The 20,400-nt window shown below is 33.9% G+C and overlaps 1 protein-coding gene across 1 annotated transcript in view; it reads left to right on the top strand.

Moving 5' to 3' along the window:
- The first annotated feature begins 590 nt into the window (after positions 1 to 590).
- kdm2bb (lysine (K)-specific demethylase 2Bb) overlaps positions 591 to 20,400 on the top strand; it is a 36,043-nt gene continuing 16,233 nt past the window's right edge. The window contains exons 1-10 of the mRNA XM_016487020.1: positions 591 to 943; positions 1,441 to 1,585; positions 2,256 to 2,334; positions 2,423 to 2,469; positions 3,762 to 3,940; positions 5,206 to 5,312; positions 9,976 to 10,069; positions 13,103 to 13,256; positions 13,873 to 13,988; positions 17,232 to 17,349. Coding sequence (XP_016342506.1) covers positions 911 to 943; positions 1,441 to 1,585; positions 2,256 to 2,334; positions 2,423 to 2,469; positions 3,762 to 3,940; positions 5,206 to 5,312; positions 9,976 to 10,069; positions 13,103 to 13,256; positions 13,873 to 13,988; positions 17,232 to 17,349 — 1,072 coding nt within the window. The 5' untranslated portion in view covers positions 591 to 910. The remainder of the gene's footprint in view (positions 944 to 1,440; positions 1,586 to 2,255; positions 2,335 to 2,422; positions 2,470 to 3,761; positions 3,941 to 5,205; positions 5,313 to 9,975; positions 10,070 to 13,102; positions 13,257 to 13,872; positions 13,989 to 17,231; positions 17,350 to 20,400) is intronic.

The raw sequence follows: 20,400 nt of genomic DNA, 5'->3' as shown, positions 1-20,400 counted from the left end.
TTTGTTGTTTCTCCTTGCTATATTAGCAAATATTCACATTTTGATAAAAAACTTTTTTTACTTCTATAAAAATATAATTTTATTTTAGTTGTCATTATTCATTATTAAAAACTTTTTTTTTGTCATATATTGCTTTTTGTATATATATATATATATATATTGCAATATAAGCAAATATGCACATTTTGATGTCAACTAGTCACCATTAGATTTCTAAAGTAATTAGTAAATAATAAGTATATAATAATAATAATTATACTACTACTACTACTACTAATTATTATTATTATAATTATTATTTTAAATAGTCATTGGTGAAGAGTTAACATAATTTGGGGACAACTTTAAGTTTTTTGTATTAAAATAAAAATAAATTATATTAAATATGACGATATTATCTGTTAAACCTTACATATTTTTTCATAGAATGTCCCAAATAATTGTGATTTAAAGAGAGCCGATTATGCATACGTATTTCTATTGTAACTGAGGCTATAACGTGTGGATGTAATATTAAAAGATGTTTAGTTACTGTTGCACTGGCAAGTGTCTTGTTGATGAAGCACATATGCGCGAGCATAGCTGCTGCAGCGCGCGCGTGCCAAAGAGAAGAAAGAAAGAGCAATTCTGACTCCTCAAAAAACTATTTCTGTGTGTTTAAAAAAATCACACCAACCATTCCGATAACAACTCAGAAAAAAATCGGCTGTTGTTTCGACCCCTCATTAACACGATCCGCGTGACGTTCCTGCAATGTTTTGATTCTGTTGACCGTGACGTCACGGTGCACTTCACAAAAATGGTTCCTACTTAATTTTCTATACAAGCAATCAAAGTGTGCACAACTTTACGCGTTAAATATGGTCCAAATACATCGCTGAGGGAATTAACGCGGTCGAAAGGCTCGGACATGGAGGCGTGTGCGGAATCCGGACGCAAACTGGTGTGTAGTTGAAGCGGTCCTCTCAAAGACTCGTTTTAAATCGGGAATTTCAGCCTCACATCGATATGCATTGTGTTTAGTGGCCTGAATCGGGGAGAATCACTGCGATACGAGAATTAGAGCGACGTACGCCACATTAATAGGTTAAATGCAATACGCTCGTAATGGTAAACAGGAAAGGACACGTTTCATAATATTACGAAGAGAGCAAGATGCTCCATATACAGACGCTCGTGCGAGACCGCACACATTGTTGCCCCGCGACCCTCGTGTCTAATATTCATCGGGAAGTTTGAACTCGTTCACGCTGATTTGACATGTATTAATTATATAACAGCTGTAAGATGGTCGACGATTAAGGCCTGGATGTCAATCATGGAATTTGACATTCGTGCAAATGATATAACATCCCAGCCCAGCGTTATATCTCATATCCGAGCACAGAATGAGGCAGGGGTTCTTCATCCTCATCTTCTTCATGTGTTGTTTTCGTCCAGCGCTCGATGTGCAGAAAGATGTACGATGAGAACGAGGACTTGTCAGATGTGGAGGAAATCACAAACATCAGGGGCTTCAGCGTGGAGGACAAACTTGAGAGCAATTCATACAACAGCGAATTTGTTCAGTATATGGAGGGAAAAGGTACTTTGTTGGGGTGTATATTGCTTATTAGTGCAATTCATATTGATTATATTCTTAAATATTGGGGTTTTTGTTCTCCTGTTGGCATCTGCAAATATAAGTTGTACTTATAGTTGTGCTCATAATTTGATATTAAATGGTTGATATTTAAGGCGTAGTTCGCCCAAAAATGAAGATTCTGTCACTATTTACTCGCCCTCAAGTTGTAGCAAACCTGTACGAGTTTTTTCTGTTATTGAACATAAAAGATGATATTTTGAAGAATAGCTTAGGGTAGGGTAGCTTGGTCCCCATTGACTTCCATAGTATAGGAAAATACTATAGAAGTCAATGGGGACCAGAAACTTTTTGGTTACCCACATTCTCCAGAATATCTTCTTTTGTCTTAAGCAGCAGAAAGAAACTCATACAGGTTTGGAACAACATTAGGGTGAATGCAATTGAAATTGTATTTGTTAATGGATTAGTTTTAGTGGATAGTGAAAGAAAAACAGCCAACAAGTGTCCAGAATTCATATGTCATAATAATGAATAATAAGGTGTGTCTAAAGTCTTGGTTGTATCTGAAACACCCCTTTCTTTACAGTTATTACTTGTGTTATTCACATGCTCTCCATTTTAAAATCCAGGGATTTGGTTTTAAAAACAGTTAACTTTTATACCATCCTAGATTTTTCTTATGAATATGTTCAGAGGGAGGCACTGCGAACTCCGCTCATATTTAAAGCCAAAGATGGACTGGGAATTAGGTAAGAGCAAGGAAATCAGTTTTATTTCACATATTTCTATACATTTTACATTGTGAATCGCTCATCTGAATTGTTTAATGTACAACAGGATGCCGGATCCAGAATTTACTGTAAGTGAAATCAAGGGTTTGGTTGGTAAGTACACTATTACTTTTTTTTTTTTTGATTGATTGATTGAATAGTGACTGTACTCAGTCAAAAGCAGTAAAATATTTTGATAACTTTGCATGCTTTGTTTTCATTTTCATTGTCTGGGACTTTTATTGTGTTTTCTCTGTTTTATATTGCCAATATCTAATCAGGCCTTGCATAATCCACGAACAGGACAATGTTCTGCAGCTGTATTATGAAACTAAACACATGCATGGTGCATGTGTCTGTTCTTTATGCTGGTATTATGAAGAGTACATATGCATTTGTTTATCTAGCTGATCAATTTGATGTTGTCATACACATATACACAGTCCATCTTACTCCTTTTTAGGGTTGAGGAAGTACATAAACTGTCTGAGCCTCATATTTATTCACAGATTTATGGCCTGTACGTTGATTTATGTTGCTGGTAAATAACTTTGTAATTACCTGTGTATTAAGAGGGTGATTAATCTTAAGTCAAAAACAGTAAGGAATATTTATTGGCTGTACTCTCTTGAAAATAAAGGTTCCAGTTAGATCCAAAACGTTTAAACTTAGTTATATAACTTCACAGCAAGACCTGCTCAGAAAATACAAAAAAATGGATTAAAGGGGTCATATGATGCTTTTTTAAAGATCATTATTGCCGTTTTAGGGGGGCGTGGCAGAGTCTTAACTTTGATAAAGAATATCTCTTTGGGTTTGTGACTTTAGTCTTTGCAACTTCAGGGATCTTATCTATGCACAATCAGCTTGTAACACTCCAAAGAGAAAGGAAAACTTAAGTGAAGTGACGTGACGTGACTTGAACTTGAAATCGCATCATATGACCCCTTTAATAACAACCTTTACGTCCTCTAGTGATGATACCATGCAACTGCAACTCAAGGCCAAGGCATGTGTATCTGAGTCCTTAAAAAACTGAAACTTTCTTTTCATAATGTTTTTAAATAAGGTACCTATGAAAGCCTGTTCTGCCACGGAATAAAAACATAAAGAAGAATTGTTTTTTGTTTTTGTTTTTAAATAAGAAAAAGTCAGAATTGTGAGATGTAAACTCAAAATACTCCAAATTCGGAGTTTATATCTCACAACTCTCGACTTTTTTTCTCAGAATTGCAAGAAACAAAGTTGCAATTTTTTGGTTTGGCAGAAACAAGATTCCTAGCTTCCTTAATCCATTACCAGTATAATTAATCTTACTTTAGAAACGGATTGAAAAGAAAGATTTCTTAGAAAGAACTTCTTATGATGGAGAGTGGTCAAGTGTTTGTTTCTGCATGGATGTTCAGGCAGCAGGCGGGCTGTTGACGTGATGGACGTTAGCACACAGAAGGGCTCAGAGATGAGCATGGCACAGTTTGTCCGCTACTATGAGACGCCCGAGGATGAACGTGACAAGCTGTTCAATGTCATCAGCCTGGAGTTCAGTCACACCAAACTGGAGAATTTAATCAAGAGACCCACTGTAGTAAGATTTGTTTAGTTGATTTGTCGCCTTTCAACATTCACTTTCTCTAAAACGCACAGTTACCATTTAAATATGATTTAAAATGACACTGTTAAGGCAAATCTTACTACTTCAAAGTATTATGCATGTCAGTGAGTGTGAATGTAATTGAGTAGATGAGAGCAGAGATACTAGTAATAAATGAATTAGTAATATCAAGTCAAATAAATTAGTATTGATATTTGCGCATGCAGTTCAATCTTAATACCTTTATGCAAAGTAAATCAAATCAAACATTTTTCCCAGCTATCTCTCTTGCAATCGTTGTATACGTGACCCTGGGCTACAAAACCAGTCACAAGGGTCAATAGCTGAATAAATAAGCTTTCCATTAATGTATGGTTCGTTAGGTTAGGACAATATTTGGCTGAGATACAGCTATTTGAATATCTGGAATCTGCGAGTGCAAAAAAATACAAATATTGAGAAAATCACCTTTAAAGTTGTCCAAATGAAGTCCTTAGCAATGCATATTACTAATCAAAAATTAAGTTTTGAGATATTTACGGTAGGAAATTTACAAAATATCTTCATGATCTTTACTTAATATCCTTATGATTTTTGGCATAAAAGAGAAATCGATAATTTTGACCCATACAATGTATTGTTGGCTATTGCTACAAATATACCTGTGCTACTTATGACTGGTTTTGTGGTCCAGGGTCACATATGAGTTCACGTTTGTTTTATTTGGTAGAAATATTATAAAAAATATGTGATGAATATTTGAAGTAAAGTTCAAATAAAAACAAATATTATCTTAAAAACAAATTTTAGTTAGTTGGCAAGTCAGTATATCTAATTTTTAGTTTGTTGAATCACTAAAATTACCTACTGGATATAAATAAAAACTAAAACGTGAAATAAAAAAATAAACCTAAATGGTAATATTTAAAATAAACAAGAACTAATACAAAGGACAAAAACACATAACAGAATTACTATAAATTGAAAAAGAATTAATATGAAACTCAAAGTATAATAACAAAAGCTACTTACAAATTTTAATAACTATAATAGTATATCAATAATACTTAAATAATGTTCTGCTGATATTGTCACACGCAAAGGGCAACTGTTAATAATAAAGTGTGGAAGTTAGAATTTCAGTTATTGTTGTAAATTAATGTAGTTGTTAAGCATTTAAAAACTTCCTTTGTCTCTTTGGGTTTTAATGTTTATTATGCCCGTTGCTTTAATTTTAATGTATTTCTGATTGTCTTTAGGTGGATCTGGTGGATTGGGTGGACAATATGTGGCCGCGGCATCTTAAACAGAAACAAACCGAAGCCACAAATGTCATGTCTGAGATGAAATATCCCAAAGTTCAGAGGTAATATTTTTTCATTTTCGAAAACGATTAGGAATAGACCTTTTTCAAAGACTGTGATGACACATTCTCACAGTTATTACCATTGAAAAAAATCTAGCAGTTTTTAAATTTCAGTTTTTAAAAAAAAAATGTAATGGGGGTCAAAGATGTTAAGATGTCCGCATCAAAATAAATTTACAAAAGTGATTTTATGTCCATAGAAAGCACATTAAATGCAAGTAAAGTGTCTACATTTAAGGTTTCAAATAAGTTTTTGAAGAATAAAATGTCAAAATTTGGTTGAAATAATGTTCCATTGTCATTCAGTTGTAGTTCACACTTATAGTTATGTAAACATTCAAACAACATGCTTATTCTGACCTGTACGTATTAAAATATATAAAAGAATAAGTGAACATATTAAATTTTATTGGGCTTTAAATGAGTAAAAAATTCTTACTGACAAATGGGCAAAACCTAGGATAGTGGCAAATTTACAAAATGTAAAATAACAACTAATTAGTGTTTGGGGTGAAAGTAATTAGTTTTTTTAATATGTTATAAATTTATTTTTGTTGTAAATATGCCTGACAAGCAGTGTTGGGGGTAACGCATTACAAGTAACGTGAGTTACGTAATCAGATTACTTTTTTCAAGTAACTAGTAAAGTAACGCATTACTTTTTAATTTACAAGAGAATATCTGAGTTACTTTTTCAAATAAGTAACGCAAGTTACTTTTTTCCAATTTATTGATTGACAGCTCTCCTGTCCTGTCTCCTGTTGAGAGAAATCAGATGTTACTGCAGTTCTAAAATAAATATATGAATATGCATTAACTATATTTACCAAAAATAGAACTTTTTTATTTTAAAAACAAAGCAAGTCCTGTCCAGATTTAAAAGGTAACGCAAAAGTATCGTAACACATTACTTTCCATAAAAAGTAACTAAGTAACGTAATTAGTTACTTTTTTATGGAGTAACGCAATGCATTACTTTTAAAAGTAACTTTCCCCAACACTGCTGACAAGATTGTTACAGTGAATGACATTTTAGTGGGTGTCTTCTGTAAATCAGGGGAAAATGTATGATATTTATTTTTTGCTCAGAAAAACCAAAACAAAAATACAATTACATTAAACAGAAAACGTTTTAATTTAAAAAAAATTTTTTTTTTTGGAAAAACAACAATTTAAAGCAGTATTGTTTTTAAAAAGTAACTAAGTAACGTAATTAGTTACTTTTTTATGGAGTAACGCAATGCATTACTTTTAAAAGTAACTTTCCCCAACACTGCTGACAAGATTGTTACAGTGAATGACATTTTAGTGGGTGTCTTCTGTAAATCAGGGGAAAATGTATGATATTTATTTTTTGCTCAGAAAAACCAAAACAAAAATACAATTACATTAAACAGAAAACGTTTTAATTTAAAAAAATTGTTTTTTTTTGGAAAAACAACAATTTAAAGCAGTATTGTTTTTATGCTTAAACCCTTTTTCGCCTTTGACCCATGAACATTTGTATCACTATACTACAGTTAAACACTAGTTAATGCTGCTGTGAGCGCGTTTCTAATATAGAAGCTGAGGGAGTGATGGCAAATTTGACATCTTTCTCTCTTCTGACTGACATAAGCAATCTCTCAATATTTTTTCCTCTTTTGTAAAGTAATAGAGACCTCATTGTTTTTTTTGTGTTAGTATTAGAGCAAAAGGAAATGCTAAAATTATATTTATTGTAGTTTCTGTTCACTACTATAGAAGTTTATCCAACTATAACAACAACTGCTTCTGAGAACCCCAGACATGTGAAAAGGGGTCATTGCTTTTTCCCCGTTTTTTTCCCAGAGTGTGGCCTGAGAAATTGCAGATTCTCTAACAAGTTAGGCTCTGTAAATAGCAATAAAGAGCTGGAGAGAAGAAGAAAACTTAGATGTGACTCTCTTTCAGTGGCATTTGGAGAGGGGGATTTTTGTAATGTTATGCGCATGTTTCAATGTAATGCAAGTTGTATTACACATTTAAGGTTTTGTTGTTTTTCTGTCTGCTCCGATTTCCCTTCAGGAAGTATTCTGGCTTTCAGAATGACTTGTTGAGTCAATCTGAAAACTGTTCTCTGACATCCTGCATTAGTCAAAGATGAGGTCTGCTCATTTCCCACAGTCCCTTGCTTTGCTCCTCGGTGCATGCTGCGCATTTCTTTGGCCTGCAGCTGGCTGTGACTCCATCAGGTTGCTAGGCAGCACACACTTCTAATGCGGAGAAGAGGCGGGTCTTCACGGGCTGCTGCAGGATCCCAATGAATCCTCCTCAGCCAATCAGAGTATCGCATAGGAGTATTTCCTGCACAGGAAAGCCCACTCTCGCTCTCTTTCTCTCTTTATCTCACTTTGCCTTTGACTCCCTCCTCCTGACTCTCTGTATTCATTGAGCTCTTTTATAAAGCAAGAACTCAGCGCTACAAGTCAGTTCAGTTCTGTTCTTTTGAGTCACATGGGCAGATGTCAGAACGGCGAAGTGCCTCAAATGGGGATGAACATCTATTGGGTATGTGTTTTATTTCATTGCAAACTATGGTGCGATAATGTACATAATCCTTAAGAGGTCCCGTTAGGGTTTGGTATAGTCTGCTCAACTTTCTTTGCTACTTTTATGAAAGGGTGACCAATAATTTGTGGTCATTCCACTTATGGTTATGCGGTCTGCTGTAATAAATGTTTGTGAGGGTTGCATGTGTAGTCTGAAATGTTAAAAGCTCACTCAGCGTGTTTGTGCACATCAAGGTTCTAGTTTTGTTTTGGCTGCTTTGGTGCATCATCCCCCTCACTGACTGCTCTGTGGGATGGATGACACGGGCTGCAACGGTCACTGTTTTAGTTACTAAATACACAGTTTGAGATAGCTGTGTTCATATCACAGAATTATTGATTGCATTTCTTTCTGCTTTGGTGTGATTATTCATGTATATAGTTATAGAATAAAAAATGCTGCTCAGGTAGCCTGAAAATGCAATTCTGCACAAAAATAAAAGGAGATGTGAACAACCATAAATAAAGAGTCAGATTTAAATATTATATTATTTAAATATAATGTATAATATTATATTTGTTTACTGTTTGACATGGGGTACATTTTATATTAATATACAATATTTTAAAATAAAATATAAAACAACAAAAATATTTCAGATTCATGTTAATTTTGTTTTTATCATATTTTATTAATATTGAAATACATTATTTTTATTAATATTAAAGTTCTATTAATGGAGTAATTTTTATATTAAAGTTATACATGTTTTTTTAAAGAATAAAATTTCATAATCTTACATTTGTATTTTAATTATATTTTAAAAATAAATGCTTTTTATTCATATAAAAATTCTATTATGTTTCACATGGGGGTCATTTTTATATTAAAGTTGTACTTTAAAAAAAATATATATCAATCTTACATTTGTATTTTAATAATATTTAAAAAAAATTTTTTTTTAAATATTAAAATTCTATTAATATATGTTTCACATGGGGTCATTTTTATATAAAAAAAAAACAAACAAAAATATTTCAATGTTAAATTTATTTTTATAAAATTTTATGAATAATTTAAAATGATCTTCGTGAAAACAGTCTTGTAATCCATAAGAACGGTCAGACTGCATTATTAGTCCTTTGTGTGGGTACTATGTAGTCAATGATTATTTATTCATAACCTTTTATTTAAGAGCTCCAGTTATAGGATGTAACCTCTGAGGGTTAAGGTTGCTAACACCTAAGGTGTTACCTTCTGCAGCCTGCAGTCAATTAGTGCTTTTGCCTGGTTTGTATTATGGAAAACATCTGGATCTAAAGTGCTTGCTGTGCTTGTGTGTTGATGCTGTAACATATGATGTCATCTCCAGTGACATCATCTGACATTTACACTGCCAGAACGTCAGCTGGCACAGTCTGATGGGCAAAGATACCACATGCGAAACCATCTGGTAATACTTAACCGGTCAGTTACATGTCTAAACGTCGTGGAATCCATACTTTGGTGACCCTAAATTTAGAAGTCTCATTTGTCAGGCCCTCAACCATCTGGGTTTGCGCCTAAATTGATGCCTAATCATTTTTTAGTTCACGATGCCCTGCGGTGAGAGATGCCTTTTGCTCATTAGAGCTAACTGATTTCTTCGCCGCCGCCTTCTCCCGGCTCAGTGGGGCAGATTTTACCCAGACACCGAGGCAGTTTGGGGTTTGATTAATTTCGCTCCTTGCTAAAGGCTGTGGATGACAAATGCATAAGCCACAAATAGCTTCCATCCCTGTTCTGCTGCTGAGATGGCTTTATCTGAAACAAACCCACGTCCGTGACTATCATTCTGTATGTTCCGAGAGAGAAATTAACTTTGATTTATTGCTTAAAATAATACGGAAACTATTTGTTTGAAGTCATAATATTGTGCTGTGCTTTGATAACGCTGTTGATTGAGAAGGGGAAATTCCACTGTATATGGTTTTGAAGGAAATATTCATTTTGAGTTGGGAGTTGAACATTCCTATGCTGTGGTTACTCCCAGTTGCAGATACAGTCATCTTTGTCAGGACTTAGAAACCGCATTAGGGATTTATCGTTCTTCTCTATTTATGCAGATGTTGCGAATCACCCTTGTACTTTCCCTGTTTCTCTCTTTCTGTAGATACTGTCTGATGAGTGTAAAAGGCTGTTTCACTGACTTCCACATCGACTTTGGCGGCACATCAGTATGGTACCATGTCTTCAAAGGAAGGAAGGTAAGTGTTGGATAGTTAGTAGTGCTTTTATTATTATTATTGTCCATATTTGGGGGTAGCGGTTTGTTTATGCTATTACTTTGGAAGCAATAATGATTTTCTGCAGGATTGACTTTGCTTGTGATCTGTGAAGATCAGGTATCTAGAGGCCCTGTAAATGAATCTCTTCCCTGTTTGCATTGTTGCATCGCCGCTGGAGGGTATCAAATAATATCCGCTCAGAAAGGTCAAACAAGAGTGCTGGTGTGTGCAAGAAAGACGAGAGTGACACATGTATGACTAAAGGAACTTCTAGGAAGAGTTGTAGGAGTTTATCCCTGTTATGTAATCCTCCTGCTTTCACCAGAGAATTGAACCTATTTCACTTGCAAAGAAATTGCAAGGTCGTCAACTAGGGCTGTGCAATTAATCGCATGCGATTGTCATGCGCATCTCGTCAGTAAAGCCAGTAAACAATTAGGCAATATCGCATTCATTATGGCAGATCGAATCACCTGAGATAACGGCTCTGTGTAGTAAATGCCGCTCCATCTGAAAGCAGGCGATGGAGATTTACTACTAATCACGGAACCGGCTTTACTGACGAGATGCGCATGACAATCGCATGAGATTAATTGCACAGCCCTATCGTCAACTTAGTAACTCACATTTTTAGTCATACAACATACAGTGGGGGTCCAAATGTCTGAGACCATTTGTGAAATGCTTTTACAATTTTATATTACATACTTTGGTAACACTTTACAATAAACGTCCTTATAGTTTATTCTTCTTAAGCATTAATTAATCATAGTTCATGTTAATTGCAACATGTACTAATACATTTTTAAAATCAAAACTTTTGTGGGTTAATATTATTTAATGAACCTGAACAATCCTGAAGATTACAGGCTCTGTACAGTTGGGGTTGTCTGCTCTGTGTGAGAAAAATATTCTTGGGAAGATGATACATCTCACATTTTGTACCCAGAATTTGAACTGCTCTCCTCAGGCAGACGATATAGAGTGCCCAAGTGGAGGACTGTTAGAGCTTCTAGATCTTTTGTTTCAAATTCAGTTCAACACTTATTTGAAACATAGAGATAAAGGTGTACCATGAAGTTTAAATATTATATTTTAATATATGAAGAAATGGTGTACTGTTAATGCCCGGGTTTTGTTGTGGTTGTGTTTGTTGTTGTGATGTTTTATTTGATCAGTTTTTGTCCTGATGTCTTATATAAATTGTCTGTTTGTGAGGTTGATGCTGCATAAATTGCCCTGTGAAGGGACAAAGATATTACTACTAGTACTACTACTAACAATGAACAGGTGTATTTTTATTAACTAATATTAACAAATATTCATAATGTAACAAATGTATTGCTAATTTTTAGGTAAAGGAAGGTTATTATAAAGTGTTACCCACATTTTATTATTAGCAAATATTATTAGTAACAATTACAAATTTCCTAAGAAATTTAAATTGCAGACTAGAAATAGTAAAGCATTATCTTAATTTTGTCATAACGTTTTGTTTTTAATTTTTAGAAATCCTGAAACTTTCTGATGATTTCCAAGTTTAAATAATAATAATAAAAAAAAATTCAACCCAATTTATATGCCTGCTTATTAAGTCAGTTTGTAGACATAGTCTTTTGTTGAATTTTTATTATTTAATACAGTTTTGTATTATAGATTTTATTATTATCAAGAATGTAAGTGAAGATTTCACACTTGCCACCTGGAAATCTTCATAAGTTTATGTCATATTGTTTCTTTGTTTTCGTGTTAATGTTTAATGTCCTTAAACTTTGTACTTTATTTATTTCTTGGTATAAATGAAAACAATGGGTCAGACTTTTGAACCACACTGTCTGCTTGTGAATAAATGGAAGAGATAAATAACTTACACATAAAGGATTAATGCTGACACGAGTTTGTGAATTTGGGGTTGTCTGCTCTGTGTGAGAAAAATATTCTTGGGAAGATGATACATCTCACATTTTGTACCCAGAATTTGAACTGCTCTCCTCAGGCAGACGATATAGAGTGCCCAAGTGGAGGACTGTTAGAGCTTCTAGATCTTTTGTTTCAAATTCAGTTCAACACTTATTTGAAACATAGAGATAAAGGTGTACCATGAAGTTTAAATATTATATTTTAATATATGAAGAAATGGTGTACTGTTAATGCCCGGGTTTTGTTGTGGTTGTGTTTGTTGTTGTGATGTTTTATTTGATCAGTTTTTGTCCTGATGTCTTATATAAATTGTCTGTTTGTGAGGTTGATGCTGCATAAATTGCCCTGTGAAGGGACAAAGATATTACTACTAGTACTACTACTAACAATGAACAGGTGTATTTTTATTAACTAATATTAACAAATATTCATAATGTAACAAATGTATTGCTAATTTTTAGGTAAAGGAAGGTTATTATAAAGTGTTACCCACATTTTATTATTAGCAAATATTATTAGTAACAATTACAAATTTCCTAAGAAATTTAAATTGCAGACTAGAAATAGTAAAGCATTATCTTAATTTTGTCATAACGTTTTGTTTTTAATTTTTAGAAATCCTGAAACTTTCTGATGATTTCCAAGTTTAAATAATAATAATAAAAAAAAATTCAACCCAATTTATATGCCTGCTTATTAAGTCAGTTTGTAGACATAGTCTTTTGTTGAATTTTTATTATTTAATACAGTTTTGTATTATAGATTTTATTATTATCAAGAATGTAAGTGAAGATTTCACACTTGCCACCTGGAAATCTTCATAAGTTTATGTCATATTGTTTCTTTGTTTTCGTGTTAATGTTTAATGTCCTTAAACTTTGTACTTTATTTATTTCTTGGTATAAATGAAAACAATGGGTCAGACTTTTGAACCACACTGTCTGCTTGTGAATAAATGGAAGAGATAAATAACTTACACATAAAGGATTAATGCTGACACGAGTTTGTGAATTATTAATTTCAAAGAAGAAAAATCATATCCCAGTTTAGAATCACACCTGCATTGCTCTCTCTCTCTCATATGTTCTCCAGGTCTTCTGGCTGATTCCTCCAAGCCCACACAATCTGTCTCTGTATGAGGACTGGGTGCTGTCAGGCAAACAGAGTGATTTCTTCCTGGGTGACCGGTCAGACGGCTGCCAGCGAGTAGAGCTGAAACAGGGCTACACGTTCTTCATCCCTTCAGGTGACGCACTGAGCTTGAGTGCATATAATTAAGGAAACCGGAAGAGGATGGTAGTGGCAATGCCAAGGTCACAGGTTCAATTCCCAGGGAATGCATGAACTGATGAAATGTGTACCTTGAATCCAACGAAAATCGCTTTGGATAAAAGTGTCGGCCAAATGCTGCACTGTAAATTTAATTTCGGTTACTGTTTACTCACCTTCATGTCGTTCCAAACCCACATGCTGTTTTCTGTGAAACCCAAATGGAGAAATTCTGAAGAATCTTTGTGACGCTCTTTTCAATACAACAACAGTTCTTGGTCATTGATCATGTCCGTCAAGCTCTAAAAAGTAAAAAAAAAAAGAACAATAAAAGCCATCCCTATGACATTTGTGCTGTATTCCAAGGTTTATAAAGTCATACAATAGCTTTGTGTGAGGAACAGACTGAAATTGAAGTAATTATTCCACTAAAGCTAAGAAATGTCATTTGTTTTTGTGTTCGGATTCAAAAATAGCGGCAGGTTTGACTTTAGTGACGTACATAAGTTGAAGAACGGAGAATGACATTTGAGAGCAGAAAATGTTTTCGTTCCTGAAATTGAGCATTCATATTTTTGTTCTCGTGTGTGTAGGTTGGATCCATGCCGTCTACACTCCAGAAGACACCCTGGTGTTTGGCGGGAATATTTTACACAGTTTTAACATTCCCATGCAGCTCACAGTCTACGAAATTGAGAACAGAACAAAGGTAAAGCATTTATCTAAAAAAATATAGATTGTTTGATGATTTATCAGTCAGTGTTTACGGATTTGTCTTTTTAATTTGATACATTTGGAAGGGAGTTCTAATCAATGCGCATCTTTCACAAGTTTTTATTTATAATATTTATGAGTATATTGTAAACAGTGTTAGGTAGATTACTTAAAAAAAAAAATTGTAGTCCGTTACTGATTCCAAATTACATGACAAAAATTTTAGTAACGTAATCCATTACGCATTTTAAGTAACATAATCAGATTACTTTTAGATTACTTTTGACGTAACACGTTCGTTCGTAAAGATACTTAAAGGTTCATGGCTTTAATGAAAAGCTACTAATAAAATCATAAAAATTTTATCAAATAGAATAACAACAATCAAAACGCTTCCTAAATGAGACGAAATATTTAATTTGTGGGCCTTCATCAAACCCGGAACTAATCGAGCCGTTTGTGCCAGGATGGGGAGAAAGGTATTGTAATAATGTAAATTATGTAAAAAATAACGTGTTTTTCGAACCACCAAGCATGAGAGCATGTTCTAGTACACCCCGAAAAAAAATTCAAGACATTGTAAAAGAGCATAATAGGACCCCTTTAATATCACCCTGACAGCATAGCGCTCATGATGTAGTGATTGTGCACTTTATATGTTGTTTTTTTGGTTGCTAATATTCAAATCTGGGGATTACTTGATTTTTGTATGTGCAAAAATATTTTTGTAAAACACGAAATAATTTTTAAATAATTATTATTCAGTAAGCTGAATAATATTTTATAAAAATGGTTATTCTTAAGAATTTTCTTCATTTAATTAATTGCTAGTATTTCTTTAATTGTAAAATTGAAAAAGAAAGAGAGAAAAATGTAAGAACATAAAGATAATTTGAACCATGCGAATAGTTCAAATATTTAATTTTTACACCCATTCAAAAGTGTGGAAACACCTATGCACATTATTATAGTTATTTTCAGAGCTGGGTAGATTACTTACAAACTGTAGTCCGTTACTGATTCCAAATTACATGACAAAAATTGTAGTCAGTAATGGTGAATCTATTACATTACACATATTAAATAATATAATCAGACTACTTTTTGATTACTTTTGACCTAACTTGTTTTATCACACTGATTTAAATAGGATAATCTTGTACCACATTGATATAAAAAATACAAAGAGAAAGAAAATATATTCTATTCGTTATTAACAACATGAAGTGCATTAAATATTAAATTGTCAAACTGGGGTTCATGAAGAAACTGCAGGGGCTTTGTGAGTTTAATGAAAAGCTAATTAATTAAATCATGATTTAAATCATGATCAATGATTTTATCATCAAAATACTAAAGAATTACTAAAGATGAAATGGTTTATTTGTTTACCTGCATGCCAACAGCTTGTAACACTCCAAAGAGAAAGGAAAACTTGAAATCGCATCATATGACCCCTTTAACCAATGCCAGAAAATCGTAAACATGCAAATGTCATACTTAATAACTTATTACCTTATAATATCTGGGGTACTTCAAGTAAATATTAGGTGAAAGAGATTCAGCTGACAAAAAAAGTGTGGGAATCTGTGCATGTGCAATGTGTTTGTAATATAATGTAATCATCATAATGTAATCATGTAATCAATAAAATGTAACTAGTCTAATTGCGAGTATTATAAAATGTAATATAATCTAATTACAAGTACCACCAGACCCTTTCCATAACCAGTGTTGTATTAAAAATCATTTTTGGTAATTGAAATAAAGCTGAAATAAAATGTAATTATTAGATAAAAAACCTAAACTTAAAAAACTTTATCAAAATTTTAAATATTGCCCTGGCAACTATCTGAAATATGCTTAAGTTGAAGTACTAAAATTAGTGAAACTGAAATTAAAAAAATGTAATCTATGTAGAAATATTAAGCCAGATGTAATAAAAATTACAAAAGCACAAAACAAAATTCCTAAAACGTAAAGCTAAAATGAAAGCTGAAAATATAAAAGTAAAAGCAAAATATTAACAATTCTGATTGGCTCAGTTGCTGACAGTTAAAAGGCTGTTTTAGTGACAGCACTGGACACCTTTGATGTGTTGTGTGACATTTCAAAGTGACAAACCAGTTACAGTCGCTCGCTTTCTGCTTAGCAGAACCTCCTGGAGACTTTGATGTCTCTGCAGGGCTTAGAGCCGCTGGGCCAGGCTATTTTTATATTTGCTAGACAGAGCAGGCAGAGAAGAAGACAGATTGTGGCACTGGCTGTGTTGTTCCAGGGGCTGCATTATTGCAGTGCTCTAAATTTAGCACTGGCTGAAGGAGGTATGAGGGAATGAGAGCACAAGCCCTCCACAACTCTGAGAATGTGAGTTTCCTCCCTGGAGAGGAGCCGGAATGGAAAGATATGTGCATGAGAAGCATCTTAGTCATGTTGTCGTTTTCTCATACTGCAAGAGCCATCTATTATGAAGCCAGTTATATGAGTTTTATATGTAGGGTTTAGGTAAAACTGTATAATAAGGTTTAATTTCTTAACATTAGTTAATGCGTTAGGTATCACAAACTAACAATGAACAGCAATTTTAAATCTAGGTTAATGCTAATTTATAAAGTGCTTATTCATCATATATTGATTTGTGGTAATTTTATACAATTTGAAATCTTTGAAATTTGATTAGTTTATGTAGAATTTAGGGCTTCAATATTAATGTTATTATCAAATCAAATTAAATAAATTAAATCAATATACATGCCACGTGTCACACTTAAGCGTGGTACTGTTTAAAGAAATGATTATATAATTTTAAGTGAGTTTGATTTTTAATAATTTACAAAAAGATTACAATATTAATATTTCACATTTTTATAGTAGTAGTAATAATAATAATAATATTTTATTTTTATTTTATTTTAATACTAATGATGATGATAATGATGGTAACAATAATAATAATTATTATAATTTAAATGTATAAAATAAATATATTACTACTACTACAAAAAACATATTATTAATAATAATAATTATTATTATTATTGCTATATCATCATAAAATGTTGGGCCAAATTGTGCAGCCCTACAAACCAAACCTGGAGCTTTTCAAAAAAGAAAAAAAAGTAATCACAAATTTTATTTAATCAGAAAAATCACAAAGTGATTTTCACCCCCCCAGCTCTCATGCAGCTCTAGTAGAGGTTAAAATAAAACCAAGATCAATAACTAATAACTGTTTCAGGTGAACTCCACATTCCGCTACCCTTTCTTCTATGAGATGTGCTGGTATGTGTTGGAGAGGTACGTGAACTGCTTGACCAGACGTTCGCACCTCAGCCTGGAGTTCCGCATTCACGCTGGTGAGTTGGCTAAACTGACAGCAACTTGCAATGATAAACATAACCAGAAGTCATTTTCAAGTAATGGAGAGCGTTGGCAATGCAACATAATCAAGTTTATGCAAATGCACAGTAATGTGATGAGGCAGCTACTATTGGGATCGCAGACGGTGAAGCAACCAAAAGAACAGTAACTTGGTGACATCCTGCAAATGAATCACTGTCAGAGTGAATGCCTTTTAATTCTATCCAACCTAATAGCAGTTTCTGTCCTAACCAGGCATGACAAGTCATTGTGGAACAGGTTTTGAATTGCCAAGTGCTTTTGTATGAGGGAAGATACTGATGTATGCATGGGAAGCAGGAGAAAGAAATGACTTGTGGGATTCCCATAAATATAAGTATCTAAAAATAAAATAAAAATTACTTAAATGTATTTGACGTTTTAAGGTATAGAATGTTATTAGTCTATTGCACAGCAAAAAATTAACTATTTACAGGCACAGGGTTAGATAGCAAGGGAAAGCACCTTCCTCTTGACTCCTGTGACAAATGCAACAAGGTGAGGTCAGAAGCATTGTGTGTGGAAATTGGAAAAAATAGACCGTGACACCGGAATCAGACTGAAAATCCATATAGATCTCTACTGCTCTACAAAGGCAAAAGACCTTAACTCGCTAGAGTGTGAAACTGAGAAAAATGACTTTAAAGTTTTTTATTTGTCCAGCCAAATTAATTAACTTCAATTTGGCAATTAGATGTTTTAGTAATCAGTTAAATGTGAGTGGATACCGTTTTGCAAGCAATTTATTTCCAATGCTCAGTAACGTAAAAGAATGCTAGACATAGCGTAATTGCATTTTTTTTTTATTGACTTGAATGAAAATAGCCTAACCTAAAAGAACGAATTGTTGATTGATGTGAATGCCAGCAAGCAGGAATAATGCTCAGAATTCTTGTGGATTAAACATCTCCGATGACGTTCATCGCCATGGAATGATTTTATCGGGTTACAAGAAAAGGTAGGATATGGATTTAATTGCAAACTGATTTAGTAGATTTTAGTTAGTACTGATTTTATGTTTGACCATGCCACATGCGTTCAACTAAGTGACAGCCTGGTGAATAATCTGCATTATAAAAAGGAAAAAAAATCTTCCCTCAGCGACCAGCACAGATCAGCTCTAGGCATGACGAAGCGGATATCATCCTCTTTTGGAAGACCAAACAAAGTAGTTTCGCTTTCACAACGAAACACACAGCGTCTCCACAACATGGCTGCAGCGTCAACAATACTACAGTGAGAATAAAAGTTACGCCTTCTTTCTTTGCATGAACATTTGGGCGGCGTTATGCAAATCTTCCCACATAGTGAGGTAGATATGTGGGGGCTTGTTAGAACGAGCCATTTTAGGTAGGTGTGGCTGACTCTTAACTTTTATAAAGAATATCTCTTTGGATTTGAAACTTTAGTCTTTGCAACTTTACAGATCTTCTTTATGCACCAAGAGCTTGTAACACTCCAAAGAGAAAGGAAAAATTGAAATCGCATCATATGACCCCTTTAAAGATTATTCACGATTACTTATCGCTGTCAAGGTATCTAGTTTTCACAGTGCTTTGTTATATGGAGCTGTTTGGTAGATCGCGATATATCTAATTTGTTTGTCTAATAAAGTGCTTCAGTGAGAGATCAGATGTATAAAAGTATACAAGTTACACCGTAATTAAAATGCGACAGACTTTAATGGACAGTAAAAACAAAGGCAGAACACCGTATAACTCCTAGCCGGCACCGTAACTTCATATTGACGCACGGGTAAACAAAGGCAGAACGCCGTAACTCAATTTGAGCGTTCCAAACAAAGTGAAAGAGTCGTAACTGGTGTTATACGGTGTTCTGCCTTGGTTTCTGCGGTGCTTTTCAAAGTTATGGTTAAGAAAACCTGTTATTTTCTCTGAAAAACAACGAAATTGACTCGAGATAGTTATGCACATGATAAAGGATGTCTTGAATGTCCCAAAAATATAATTAACTCATTTTCGACCAAAATTGAAGCCTTTGCACGGCAGTCTACCTGTGGGATTTTGTGCATGGGAGTGGGAAAAAACTTAAAAGTTGAGGGTGGGAGTGGGAAGAAATATAACTTAATTTTAGCAAGAACAGGACTGAAAAATCAATCTGCACAGATTGACTTTTAATTTTGAGTGTGGACTTGCTTAGATTTAAGGCCCGTTCACACCAATAATGATAATTATAAAGATAACGATATTAGCGTCCACACCAGTGAACGATATCGTCTGTTTATTCTAAGCGCACGGGCGTCTGCCGCTTTAAATTCTCGAGCTCGTTACAGCAGGATGGATTCTGATTGGCTGTCAATTTTTTTATCATTCATCAGCTGGAAAAAAAATCATTCTGAAAGTGATTCCAATGATATCGTTTCTCTGTGCCTTTATTGTTATAGTTGTGGTGTGGACTCTGCTATTCCTTAATATTGAGAAAGATTTTTAGAACTATATCTTTATAGTTATCGTCCTTGGTGTGAACGGGCCTGTAAGCTGCAGAAACGATCCATAAATTTGTATTGGAGAGGGTTTATGAATATCCATTTTAATCACTCTTACTGAACTCCTTAAGTAGTGAGCCAATCTACTACGTGAGCCCTTCTTTGCATTTCCAGTCTTACAGTGTGTTCACACCAGACGCGAATGTAATTATTCGCGCGAGTAGATTACATACAAAGTCAATGCAAAGACACGAATAGAGGCGAAATCGTGCCGGGTGACGCGAATGATGCGAAATGCGCGACACGTTTATCGCAAACTCACGATTTTCGCAAAAATTTCAACTTGAGCGGAAAATTCGCCTGACGCGTTCTCGCGCAAGCCAATCAGCGAAGAGCTTATTGACACGTCCAGTTGAATCAGACAATAGAAGAGAGCATTATTGCAACCGTCTGTTATTATATAGGTCTGGAGCATAGAAAACTATTAAAATCAGTTGTAGTGGTAGTTGTATTTTATTAGCATGGCTACAGAGATGCTGCTATCAATAATAAAAATAATAGT

Source organism: Sinocyclocheilus anshuiensis, unplaced genomic scaffold (assembly GCF_001515605.1).
Source record: "Sinocyclocheilus anshuiensis isolate Anshui unplaced genomic scaffold, SAMN03320099.WGS_v1.1 scaffold393, whole genome shotgun sequence".
NCBI lineage: Eukaryota > Metazoa > Chordata > Actinopteri > Cypriniformes > Cyprinidae > Sinocyclocheilus > Sinocyclocheilus anshuiensis.
The sequence above is the reverse complement of the archived record's forward strand: the minus strand, read 5'-3'. Positions and strand labels throughout refer to the sequence as shown.